The sequence below is a fragment of the Opisthocomus hoazin genome, chromosome Z, assembly GCF_030867145.1.
Source record: "Opisthocomus hoazin isolate bOpiHoa1 chromosome Z, bOpiHoa1.hap1, whole genome shotgun sequence".
NCBI lineage: Eukaryota > Metazoa > Chordata > Aves > Opisthocomiformes > Opisthocomidae > Opisthocomus > Opisthocomus hoazin.
This window is the reverse complement of record NC_134454.1, coordinates 70,520,837-70,534,223: the sequence shown is the minus strand read 5'-3', so window position 1 is coordinate 70,534,223 and position 13,387 is coordinate 70,520,837. Positions and strand designations below refer to the sequence as shown.

The 13,387-nt window shown below is 39.8% G+C and overlaps 1 protein-coding gene across 5 annotated transcripts in view; it reads right to left on the bottom strand.

Moving 5' to 3' along the window:
* The window catches only part of SLC38A9 (solute carrier family 38 member 9), a 52,910-nt gene that overhangs the window by 26,251 nt on the left and 13,272 nt on the right, over window positions 1-13,387 (bottom strand). For 3 of the 5 annotated variants that reach the window (XM_075411586.1, XM_075411589.1, XM_075411587.1), the window contains exons 3-9: window positions 9,713-9,845; window positions 9,018-9,139; window positions 8,806-8,869; window positions 8,599-8,692; window positions 7,438-7,608; window positions 4,790-4,849; window positions 2,383-2,580 (exon numbers count right to left, since the gene is read on the bottom strand). In XM_075411586.1, the coding sequence (XP_075267701.1) occupies window positions 2,383-2,580; window positions 4,790-4,849; window positions 7,438-7,608; window positions 8,599-8,692; window positions 8,806-8,869; window positions 9,018-9,139; window positions 9,713-9,845 (842 nt within the window). Of the gene's footprint in view, window positions 1-2,382; window positions 2,581-4,789; window positions 4,850-7,437; window positions 7,609-8,598; window positions 8,693-8,805; window positions 8,870-9,017; window positions 9,140-9,712; window positions 9,846-13,387 lie in introns of those variants that run through there. The other 2 variants (XM_075411588.1, XM_075411590.1) reach the window with 2 other exon arrangements.

Genomic DNA, 13,387 nt, shown 5'->3' with positions numbered 1-13,387 from the left:
ATAACCTTGGACAAACTTGATCATAACACTGGGTTTGCATTACACTCCACCGGTTCAGAGGCATCCAGCAGTACTCTGCACAGCTAGAGGACTACAGATAAGATCACAGATGGGTATAAATGCCTTGATGTGTCTGCATGTGAGATGGAGAGCACACGATCTTGGCTTCTGCCATTTGAAAGATATACGTGCAGAATAATAACCACCTAAAAATTGAAGGAAACTGTGTAACAGTAACTAAGGCTACTGCGATGCAGCCTCCTGGCCATTACTACTACCAGTCACCAGAGAATAGGCTAGAAGTAAGAAAAAACAAAGAAACAGCATTTTTACAATTTAGAACACAGATTCAGATAACGTATCATTTCATTCTAGCAATATCTCCAAGGCTAAAAAATAAATTGAAGAAATTATAATTTGATTACACAGAGCACAGTCAATTAACCAGAAAGATAAAATGTTTTGTACTTGAGGACTAACTTTACAGCTAAAATATTCTGTAGCTTCCTAATGATTTAGGTTTTTGTAAGTCTAAAGAGAAGTAAAAGTGCCCTATTAAGATTCATTTCAGCATCTCAAACCATCTTCCTTTTTTCTCGTCCTATAAACTTCAAGGTTTACAAAAATCAAGACAACTTTGAACAGCTTCTGAATTACATAATAATCTACTGAAGTCACAAGAAATACGTATCACTAAAAATAAAATTAAAAAATATATTTTTCTCAAATAAAAAAATAGTTGCCCACAACAACATGCTTTTTTTAAAATAAAGATACAGTTACCGATAGATCTCGTTTGATAAAAATGTTGTATCTAGCCTATATTAAAACCTTACGTGTTACCCAGAAGCACTATCACTTCCTCAAATTCCTGTGATGTATTTGCATTAGTGGTTCCAGTAATAGCAGATCCAAGCTCTAATTAAGTATCACACTGGAACAGAGGACAAACTAGATGCTCAATTCCCTGGTCTCCACCTCCTTTACAATACACCTCCATCTTTTTCAACCCGTTCTGTAATCCCCATCTCCTTTTCCCTTTCTTTTCATCATGGACTTCAATGCTATGACCTCAGACCTCTCCTAGTCCATAAATTGCAACCAACCCCAACCATCATACATGTGCTGCATCTGCTTTACCAGTCCTACCTGCTTGGTCTTCTATCTCAAGATATGGAAGCAAGAAGCCACAATTACTGTCCTTGTAGCACAGAATAGGCCAGGGTGTATCAGGAGGTGGGGCAAAGCACAGCAGCAGGTTACGCCGATCGACTTGTGCTTAATTAATAAACTGATTGGTAGCAAATGGCTTCAGGTGAGAAGCAATTAATATTTGGAAGTAACTGCCTGTGCTGAAATGTTTAACAGATGAGGAAGGGTATGCCTGACTGTTTGTGCCAAGGTAGCATGCACCAGATGCTGCAGAGTAGTATCTGTACCACCATTTGGGAAAATCTGCTGCAAATATAGTGGAACTTGTTTCACAGGTTTATCAAGGTAATAAAGAAAAAAAAAGACTCAAGCAAAGCATGGCAGCTAGCCTGTGGGTGATTAACAAACCAAACAATGAACCACTCTGAGGCACAGTATCATCTGCCAGCAAACTATTGGCAGAGTGGCTGGAAAGCTGCCCAGCAGAAAAGGACCTGGGGGTGTTTGTCGACAGCTGTGTGAAGATGAGCCAGCAGTGTGCCCAGGTGGCCAAGGCAGCCAATGGCATCCTGGCTTGTGTCAGGAATAGTGTGGCCAGCAGGAGTAGGGAGGTGATTCTGCCCCTGTACTTGGCACGGGTGAGGCCACACCTTGAGTACTGTGTTCAGTTTTGTGCCCCTCACTACAAGAAGGACATTGAGGTGCTGGAGCATGTCCAGAGAAGGACAACGAGTCTACACAACAAGTGCTATGCGGAGTGGCTGAGGGAGCTGGGGCTGTTGAGTCTGGAGAAGATGAGGCTGAGGGGAGACCTTGTCACTCTCTACAACTGGCTGAAAGGAGGTTGCAGTGAGGTGGGTGTTGGCCTCTTTTCCCAAGTAACTAGAGATAGGACGAGATGAAATGGTCTAAAGTTGTGTCAGGGGAGGTTTGGATTGGATGTTAGGAAAAATTTCTTCACAGAAAGAGTTGTCCAGCGTTTGTGGAGTCACCATACCTGGAGGTATTTAAAAGATGTGTAGATGTGGTGCTTAGGGACATGATTTAGTGGTGGGCTTGGAAGCATTAGGTTGATGGTTGAATTTGATGATACTAGAGGTCTTTTCCAACCTAAATGATTCTATGATTCTGTTCTATGATTCCATGATTCTGCTCACTAGAGTAGCTTTCACTGTTTCCTATACATTTTAGCCACAATGAACCAGTGCTTTAATAGTATTTGTTACCTACCTAGGACATTAAACTTTGCAAAGAAGGATGGAGACTTCAGATTTAGCAGAGGCAGAAGAACAGCAATCAGGTAAAATGGTACTGTTTGTGATTTGTTCCACCACTTCTCGAAGAGTTCAAAACCTGTATTGTTGCCAGAAGAGAACATCACACTCCTGTTCTGTGGTGGGTGACCGCTAGCAGCGCTTGGACAAATGACTGAAAGAAAGAAAAATATCCTCAGATGTAAAAGGGTTTTAACTGCACAGAATCTTCAAAGTCAAGATCCCATAATTTCCAGAGAGCGTTCTACCTATGAGGAATAGGACTACTCAAAAGCAATGTTTGACAACTCAGCTCCTGACTTCCATTTGTTTTTTCAACAGGAGTTCAGTGTGAAGATTTAACCGCTAGACACCCTACACTCTAAGCTGACAAGTGCTACAGTTCTTTCAGGTGAACACAACAAAGATGCTAATTTGTCTGCAGTCTGAGCCGTGGCATAGGATCAGCCTTCCAGGTCACATACCTGTAACCAGGAGTGTTCAGTGCCTACACGCACCTGCTGGAATCAAGTCATAACAATACATCTCTGTATCTGGCTGTGTTTTCAGCATTGTAATCTGCCCCTGCACACTGCAGTAAGATCATATGAACCAAGATGCAAATCCATCTGCGTACAGAAGAGCCTGTATCACTGTACATTGCTCTGGGAACACAAAAACTAAGGATAACAAGAAAGCTGCTATAACAATTGGCACATCTAAAGCTCACACACTGAACCAAAACACCCCGTCATCTTGGTGCCCTGCCAGGTGCAAGGACACCACTGCTAGACAACACAACAGAAGCAGTTTAAGATATGCACCCACAATACTGCCAGAAGGGAATGTCACATGCTGTTACATGGTGGCTGATCAATGGCAGTACCCAAACAAGTGACTGGAACAACACCAAACAAACAAGATCCCTGATGAAACTGTGCTTGTTAATATCAGCATTTCTTTCTAACCATGCATACGAAGTTCTGTATTTAAATATGAACCTTGTTGTTCTCATAATGCCTTATTTTAAATTTTGGCATATCACAACACTTCATAGCCTCCCTCCCACTTTGGCTGTGTGCCTGTTCTGTTACAAAGGCAAAGGTGTAAGAAGTGTTCTGTCAAATTTCTTGAGACACCATTATTTTACATTACATCCAGTTTTCTCATTTTCTTTCTCTCCATTGCTTATAAAAGGATTGTTTCACAGACCCTGAAAAATGCTTTTGTTCTTACTGATCTCCTTGGCAGCCCTGAATGCCCTGCCAAGAGTCATTTGAGCATCTGGCAGCCCTTAATTTTGTGAAGCATCTGCTTTAAATCTTCTAGTTGCTGGACGATGCTGTGGAGTATTGTTGCCTACTTTGTCTCCAAGTTTTACTCCCTGCTGCTTAAGAATGGGACAGAACAGCAGAAGCAGGAGAGAGCACAAGAGAAAGACACTGTAGCAGCTATTGGTGCCTTGCTGGTAAGGACTGTAGGAGAAACAGGATCCAACACTAGCTCAAATGCAAATCAGCTGTTTTTCAGAATTATTTCCCAACTCCTGTGCCTGACTCCAAACAGCTGCTCTCCAGAAACACGGCTGCCACTAGTGTGACACACAGCTGTCCAGCTGGTACTGAAATGTTTCCCCATTCCCGTAAGTACCCAGGATAGAGAAAGTTTTCTGCTTCATAACAAAGAACTACATGTTCAGTTACTATATATAGGCAGGAAGATCAGAGGCTGACAATGCCCAGCACCTGCCTTCATTCTACATTTTTCTGCCTACTTAAGAACTCCTAACAGACCTATCTTCATACCTGACTGCAGTTTCTTCCCTTACGTGTGCAGATCTCAGGCTCTCCACAAAATGCAAGTGGATGCTCACACAGCCTGACACTTGCTTCTTTTTGCACTCAGCATCATTAAAGCTGTTCTTACAGCATTTTTTTAAAATACAAATGCTGCTGCAGAGGTAGTGAGGAGCAAAGATGCCTCAGACAAGATTTTAAACAGTAAACAGATCTGATACGCCTCCATTTCAGGGTCTGAAAGTTAAAATTCCTTAAGGCAATTCCTCTCTGTGCAACTACTGTTAAAGAGGTCTCACATTCATGGTTTTAAGGAGGATCTATCTGGGTACACATAAACTTGTAATTTGCTTTAATCCTTATCCCCATCCCCACTTTCTTTTTTTTTTTTTTTCAAATTAAGCTTTCTAAGTGTGTGGTTATTTGTGGAAGTACAAGTCTCACAGAAAATTACATATTTTTTTTAAAAAGATAGGTAAAACTTATCATCTACACTTTATAACTGGAATGTAGCATGGAAACATGATGATTTGCCTTTAACCCCCCAGCTCCAAACCAGGGAACACAATACTAGTAAGTGCTTCTTACCTTTGTTACTTCCATTCGTGCCAGGAACAATATCTGTTACATTAATGTCATGAACAAAGTCTGAAAGGAAGAAGAAAATCTTACTATCAATGTCCCAAACCTGTTATTAGGCCTTTATCTGTTGAATTGATAAATATTAAGTATGGAAATATTCTGGAAAATTACATCAGAGGCACAATACAGCAGCTTGCACTCCTCCTAACCCTAAATGGATATTTAAAAACTTTCTTCTAGAAGTGTTTTAAAGTAGTGCCCAACTGCACTAGTTTCTTCTCAGCAGCCCTGTCCATATATGAAGTACCCAAGACTCCCCTCCCAGCTGCTTATTCCTGTTCCCCCAGCACACCTCTGTGTGTCCCAGCTCCTCTGTCTACGGTGTTGTACAGTACGTTAGTGAGAAGACACATCTTAAAACCAGCCTCTTTTGGGACAGAAAAAAAGTAACCATACCCTTAGGCTAGATGGTATTGCATGGAAAAACCTTCCCCTACTCTTTTTTTTAATCTTTTTTTTTTTCTGAAGAGGCTTTGTGGGATTCTTTTTCCACGTTGTGTTTTAAAGAAGGGAATCTCTGGAAAAAGGTTTAAGGCTCACTGTCCACAGTCATCTCTAGTAGTATTTTGTTTCCAGTACACTCCTGTGCTACTTCAATGTTCTGTCACACCACGTATTTTTGAGTTTCTCCAGCTTCACCAGTAAGAGGGTACTGAATGGCAGTTTCCTTATATTTATGTATATACAGACGGTGAGAATGCCCATCAGCTTGGAAATTTAATTAGTATGTCTCTGGTTAAAATTTGTTTCTGCTGCATGTGGGAGTACTCTACACACAGAAAATCGACTGGGGCAGTAGGCCTCAGATCTTTTAAATGCAATTAACAGCAGCTTGTTTCTCACAAAGAAAGCAAAAAGTCTTGCGGGAAGAAAACTATTTTTGTTTCTTCACTTTGATTTATGATACTCTGAATCACAACCAAGTTTCTCATACTTACTACTTAAATCAGGTCAGCATATACAACAATCAGAAGATTTAATTAAAATCATTCGTGACCTCCTCACTTCACCACTGTTCCATGTTGCTACTTCAAAAAAAGTACATAGTGCAAAGCCATCAAAAGAACTGATAACTCTTAGAGAATTAGAGCACTTTAAAACTAGTTATAGACGGACAGCCAACTTCTGTCTCTTCTGCACTTAAAAAGTGTTTCAGGACTAGCAATTGCATTTGTGGATTTATTTCTGTTTCATAAAACAAAAAAAAGCAAGACAAAAGCATGGAACATTATGTGAAAAAAGAAAAAAGGACAGTATATCATACTTGGCTTACAGTTCTTGCATTCTTTGCATACTACTAATCTCCAGACCATCCTCCCTTAGGAAATCGATCTGTTCCCACCTAAACTGTGTGTGCAGATTTTTTAAAAAGTTATTTGCATGTAGTAGAACTAAATACAGTACCCTGCTAGAATAACTTAGAAATGCATGGCTGGAAGATGCCATTGTGTGAAACCCACACCCTATTACCCATTTTATAACTTAATTACTAAGTAGCCACAACAAAAGTTAGGACAGGAATCCAATGTGACTAAAGTTATCACAGAGTACACAACTTAAATAAGAAGAACAACAAATACAGGTAAGTGATAAAATAACATGCCAATCTCAGGGAAAAGAGGACTTTTTTCCTGTAAAAGGAACCGGTTTGATCATTCTGAAGTTTGCTTATTAGAATTGCAGTTACTTGGTTTAGAATAATTTAGGATCAGAGTGCTAACCTTATTAACTCCCCCCAAAGTCTAAAATGAAATGACCTTAACAACATATGAATTAGGTCAGCTGTAAAATACATCACTCATTAACCAACAAAGTAAATTATGTCCCTCAGGGATGGTGGGAACCCTAATTAAACATTGTTTAAGAGGTATAAGTGTCTGTGCTGTTATTTGCCTCAGAGATTTGTTAATTACCTTCAAAACAGAAACACCTGAAACTTTGTCGTGCTTTTCAATGCTGAGTCAGATCAAAGCTCTCAATTCCATCATTTATTGCCACAACTCTACATACCTAATTGATTGTATCCACAAAAGCTTGTGTGTCTGTGCACATACAAGGGTGTAAATAACCAATATGCTTTCTTTTGTAGCAATGCCAGTCTAAGAATTGTTCTTTCACTGTGCTACAGTTTATCGTTCCTTCAGGGACGCTTGCAGAAACTTTTTATATGGCAGCACTCTGTAAGTGTGTTTGTTGAAATCTAGAATGAAACTAGAATTTTTTTTTAACCTGGATCATTTCAACAGCCTAGCCTGTTACATGGCTGTTCCAATAGTTATGCCCATGCAAACAAAGGGGGAGTGAAAATACTAAGTGGAAACAAGCAACTAGGTTTGGCTGTTTAAACGACACCAAGAAGCCTCATTAGTGGCATGCAAATCATATAATTGGTACTTTGGCTTTCATTAAAACCACTCTTTAAGAGAGACATTGAGAAACTGGCTTTGAAAACATACATGAATGTGCCCATAGCTCCACACACAGTTACTTATTCTCACTTCACTTTTCACATCAAGAAACAGAAAAAATCAAGAATAAGTAAAATGAGCTTTCCACAAGACATCTGTACAAGTTCACCAAAAATACATACTTACTGTATATAAACTTTCCTGTGTTGAATAAAAAGTTGGACATAAGCACCCAATAAACAACCATGGCTCCAACAAGGGATACCATAGAAAACAGAAGGCTTGACCATTGACCAAAGGATCCAAAGTAATACTTGCAAACATCTGGGAATTCCCAGTTTGAGGTATCTATTAAAGCTGAAGAAGACACAAAAAAAATGAAGATGACACAAAAAATAGAAACATATCTAAACATAACTACTAGAGTAAGTAGAAGTCTTCATGACAGGATGTGTTCTTGTTTCAGAATATCCTGACACAAATTCACAGTGCTTCCAACAGCTAAGAAGGTTGCTGTTACTTTAAAGTATAACACTCACCAGGTGTTTGACTGAAGGAGAATGAAGTAGAGGCTTTTATTGTGGCTATACTATTACTCTGAGTACTTCCAGAACCACTGGAATAAGACATGGTGGCAAAAACACAGCCATGCATTTGCAGCTAAAGCCTTTTGCAGGAGTTACAGCAAAGTAGGCCAGACCATGAACTACTCCTCAGCAATGCCCTGAAATGAATTGTCACAAACTGGAGATCTTAACTGCCTTGTATGAGCAAGCGAGGGGTTAGTTTATGCATAAAGGCACCAGTTACAAGAGCTGCAAGATCAGTTTTGAACAGTAGAAGTACACTCTAACAAGAACCATGTCAATGAGCCAATTGTCCATAAATTTATTCCAACACAGAGTATACACAAATATTACGGTAGTACAGGCATACAACACATGTGGATGCAGCTACAGCCCACACTGTTCCACAGTGGAACACAACCAGAAAGACATGTGGAGAACTGGACAGTGCTTACAGAGAAGAAGAGGGGCCTCTAACTCCGTAAGTTCCCAAACGCTTAGTAAGTGAACATGTGAAACCTTGCTCACTAAGAGTTTGGGTTTGGCTATAATACTTCAGTCCCAAATAAATGAAGGATAATCTAATAAGCAAAGACAGATATTTAGCTTACAGAGCTTGGACCCAGACCACAAAAATAGTGAGGCATTCAAAGGAACAGCTTTTATTTGCAGGTCAGGTCTAACACATAGTTAAGATACAGAGAAACGAAGAATCTATTAGATCTCTGTATTTCACACTTTTTTTTCAAATGTTTGCATTATGAAGCTTTGTATTTCTTACGTATCATCTTCCGTGATTTCACAACTCTGTAGCAGCAATAAAGAGTCAAAATGCCCATCACTAAGATGAGAATGATTCCAGAAGTAAAGCCTGCCTGTTAAGAGGGAGAAATAGTTTACTTTCTTCATCAATAACACTACAGAAAAACGAAGAGCAAGCCATGCTGCCAAAAATATTTTCATAGCCATACATTTTTCATAGTTATACCTGTTTTATTCCCCATGGGATACTTAATATAGATGTACCCATCATTGTATTCCATATCATAAATCTAGGAAAAGAAGAAAAAAGCCAGTGAATAATTTAAGAAGCACTCTTACTTTGTACTATCCGCTTATCTACAATAGTTATGCATATAATGTAGAACATTCAATAATAATGCATTTTCTGGCTAATATACGGCAAGGTGCTTAACATACATTGTCACTATACTGGAGTTTTTACCATAGCCATCTGTGCAACTGTCAACTTTAAAAGCAGTTCCTAATGGACTGTATACGTAGATTTCATCAGGAGCTGGAAGTACATGATCAGGAGCAACCTAACAAATGGATAAAAACCAAGACTTATTAGTAACACCAAAGTAACTATTGTCCCAAATACAGCAAGCCAACTGTTGTAAATCACAAAACCTTTCCATGCAAAGTGCATTTAAAAAAAATAAAATATCGGACTACAGTAATTTTCTCCCCATGAAAAAAGGAGTTGATAGTATTTCTAGCTAGACAGCAGAAAAATAGATTTTTCTTTGGCAAAATGTCTGTAACATACTATGCACAGATCATGCTAGTTCAATCATTGCAGCTGACCACTGCTTAAATCCTCTTACAGATGGGAGAAATGAATACAGACATCTGGGCAGCCTGGACCACTGTTAGAAAATTCAAGCTGTTTGTATGTTTTCTTTGGATGGTGAAGGCATTGCACAAGAAGTCAGTCATAACTTGTGATAACACAAGACCTTGTTAAGTCACTCAGCTACTGGATATTTACTTTAAGGCAAGCTGCAGAGCAGTTGTCTCCCCACCTTTACTTGTGCATTTATAAACCTAGGCTGTGGAAGACCCAACATGCCAGAGATCACTCAGTTCATCTGGCCCAATCTTTGTCTTACCAATGCCCTGTCTGCAGGAGACGTGAGCCTGCTGTAGTAATGAATCCGCTTATTCATTGCTGAAGCTTCATCAGTGACTCTTTGCATGTCATCGTTCACGCTGACTATGTTTGTAGGCTCCACATGAAACGGTCTAAAGGAGGGAAAAAAAAACCCAAAAGGAAAACCCTTAAAACCGTAGACCACAAGAGCTTACATACAACTCAGAGAACAGCTTAGCATCACTCAGGACGAGTCTGTCATTCAACGACACAAAGTGAATGCAAAAATATCACTGCCATGAGGGAAGCTGCCATCCATGAAAGAACCATCTGTTTATCTCATCCACATTAAAATGGCCTCTTGCCCAGATTCTGCAGGGCAACCTAACATCAAAATCCAGACCTAATATCTAGTCTATTAGTTCTCAACAATGCGTCACACCAGAACTACATGTTAATAAGCTTGGCCAAGCTCATTAGTGCTTATAACCGGTGTTGCTAGAACTAGCGATGAGGAACAGAGGTAGAAACAGAAAGCGTGAGAACACAGAAGCAGAAAAAAGACAGAGTAATGAACAGTGGTAACGGGGACCATCTATGAGAAGGCTAGGAGCTCCTGATCTAGCCAGAAACACTGTATGAAATTGTGTTTAATGGGGAAGGAACCAAGCCCAAATAAGTCCAGGTACTCACACTATTGTTAAGCCAACACAACCAGGAATGGAATTTGTCACAGAACATGAAACAACAGATGTTCATGTGCAGTTCTGCAACTTCCCTTCTGATTTAATTAGGGTAATCACAAAGAACAGGACCGTCAACAACAGAAGTCCCACATCTCTGTATCAGAGATGTGTAGAACACAGGTGGTCTCCCTCTTCCTCCTCAGCTGAGTTAGACTGCAGGCACGGTCACCGCTGCTGCAGGAGAAAAGCAGCCACATCACAGCCCCTTGTTTTCTCTGCACACACATAGCTACAGAGCAATCAGAATGAAAGCTGATCCTGAAGTTACAACACAACATAAATCTAGCTTCATGCAAGGGCACTACCAGAGATACACAACACAATCAAGATGCTGCAGCAATTTTTTTTTTAATCAAGTATAATTTACTTCCATGTAGGGTCACTACACTATTGCATAAATGCAACATTTACTTCTAGCACAGACACGCTAATTTCTCAAACCAGAGAAGGGATACTAGTGACCTGTAAGCCTTGATACAGGCTTTTGGGTTTTTCTTCCTTTCTACCAGTGCTTTTAACTCCTAAAGCAATCTCGACAGATTTCTGACCTTCTTCTTCCGGCTTGATGTTTAAATCACTCAGAAACAAGAACTACCCCAAAACCAGAACCCACAAAACCACAGATTACAAAAAGTTTCAGGCTACCAAGAGCAGAAATTAGGCCAGCAATAAATCCATGCCATTTTTCCTGTAATATGAGCAAAGCCTATTTGAATTGACTGTTTTTCAGTACCCACTTCTGGCTCAGACTACAAAGGAAATTGGTCAACCCCTCCAGCCCCAGCTCTCAATACCATGACAAAGGTCCTTCTCTTTCCCAGTGAATCATTAAGCATTTGCACCACCTCTTATCTGGAAGGAAGAAAAGGCATACAGCTCTGAAGCTGGTTGTTATATCTTTGGAAGAGATGAAGGAAACTCCTTCATCCTGTGTGCTTAAGGTGACTGAGCAGGTAAGAGAATTTATGGGATTAATAAAAAATGACAGACAGGAGTGGAAAACAGAAAAATAACTTCCTTCTCCACAAATCCATTATTTGATTAATCTTAGACCTCATCAAGACTTACATCTTCCCTCACCATGGAAAAATTACTTAGATCTGCAAAGCCCTTTCCCACTTACTGAAAGTGAACATGCTTTCAATTTTTAAAATTACTTTTTTCCAAATGTCTATGACATTAAGAGGGTAATCCCTGTTTTGTGTGTGGACTTTTGTGGTGTTCTTATAAATAATTAAGAAAGATACAACAATTAAAGAGGAATAAATCTTAAGCAATATCTTTATTACGCAAGTCAGAGGCACACACGGCTAACTAATTCCATAGGTATTTAACGTACAAAAATACTCATGGGCTGTCAGCTCTAAAGGACTTCACTTGTTTTAGCTTGAAATTTTGGGGGCTGATCCAGTCATTGGACACTGATAAAAAATACTTCATTAGAAGACCTGTGGAATAAAGACTGTAATTATGAAAACAGGAAGTGTAACATGTTTAAATGCCTCCCCATCCCCAGTTAGCTCTCTGCTGTTTTCTTTTTGATTCACTGACACACATTATATCTAGAACACGAAAAGTACGTGTTTTGCTAGTTATAGGGCAGCTGCATACTGTGAAGAGCTTCACCTCTTTTCCCATCTCCAGTTAATATTATTAGTACATCTCCATAATCTTCCATTGCTACTGTGGAAAAACTACACTGACACAAAGTCTACATTTTGCTTCAAAGCCAGCAGATCTGTTGCAAAGATCTTCTTCAAAATGGTGTTCAACAACTGTTGACAGGGATGTCACAGAAAATTCTTCCAGACTGGAAGACAGTGGGACATTATATTTTAAAGCAATTCAAGTTAAAGCCATGGACAATTTTTAAATTAACATAACAGAAAATATGAATACAACATCCTATTTTCTGAAGAAAGCAGTGTTGTTAGTCAATGATCAAACAAATACCAAGAAAAAATTGCACGTGTACCAAAACGTAGCTGTCTGTAGGCAAGAAATTATTCCGAGAAAGATATTTAATTTTCTTCAGTATTACGAACAGAGTCTGGATTGAACGCACAACTTACAGTCCAGCACAAAACAGAAGGGTGTGATCCAGAATCTAATCTGTGGGTGAGGAAAAAAAAATTAAACAGTCCTAAACAAATTCTCTATGTCTGTTACTACTGCTTCCTGCCTGGCGGAGTGCACGTTTAACGCTGCCAGTACTTGGGCTACTTCCGCTCTTGATACCTTCTGGTGCACATCTGTTGAGAATGATCTAAAGCAGCAATTAATTTTCTTTTTCTCAGGGTACCACTGCACCTCTAGTCCTACTGAGCAAGTGACTATGCTAAAACAGACTGTCTACCCATCAGTTTTATGGCGGTTAGAGATGTCTTCGAAAACATCAGTCTGACTCAGAAGCTACGTGGGCAGGCTGCGATGCAGCCTTCCTCCCTGATCTCCACGAGGAGAGGGCAGCACTTTGCCTAGGATCAAGGCCACTTCCCAGCCCAAGACGCACACAGATCAAAGGCTGGTTGTAGGGCACACTCAGACAGAAGCCCGCAAAGCTCTCAAAGACTCAAAGCAGTTCTCAAAGACTGAGATTTTCAAAGCCCAAAGCAGGCAATACACAATCCGGGATGTATTTTGGAAAACTCTCTTTAGGGACCTCTAGGCTAGTGGACAAGCACTCTGTACATGCAACATCAGCAGCTGCAACAGATTCCTAGAAAACTTTCTGATTTATACAGGCAATCACATTATCTCTCTCACGTAGCAAAATTACTACGAAAAGGGTATGGGACAACGTGATCTGGGGGAAGGGGAGAGGTTATATGACTGGAAGGTGTGACTATTAACTCAAAACAGCGCAGACAATTTCCATGCACTGAGACAGACTATAGTGTCTAATGAAATTTACTATGCCCATACTAAAAAACACAATTACAATTTAT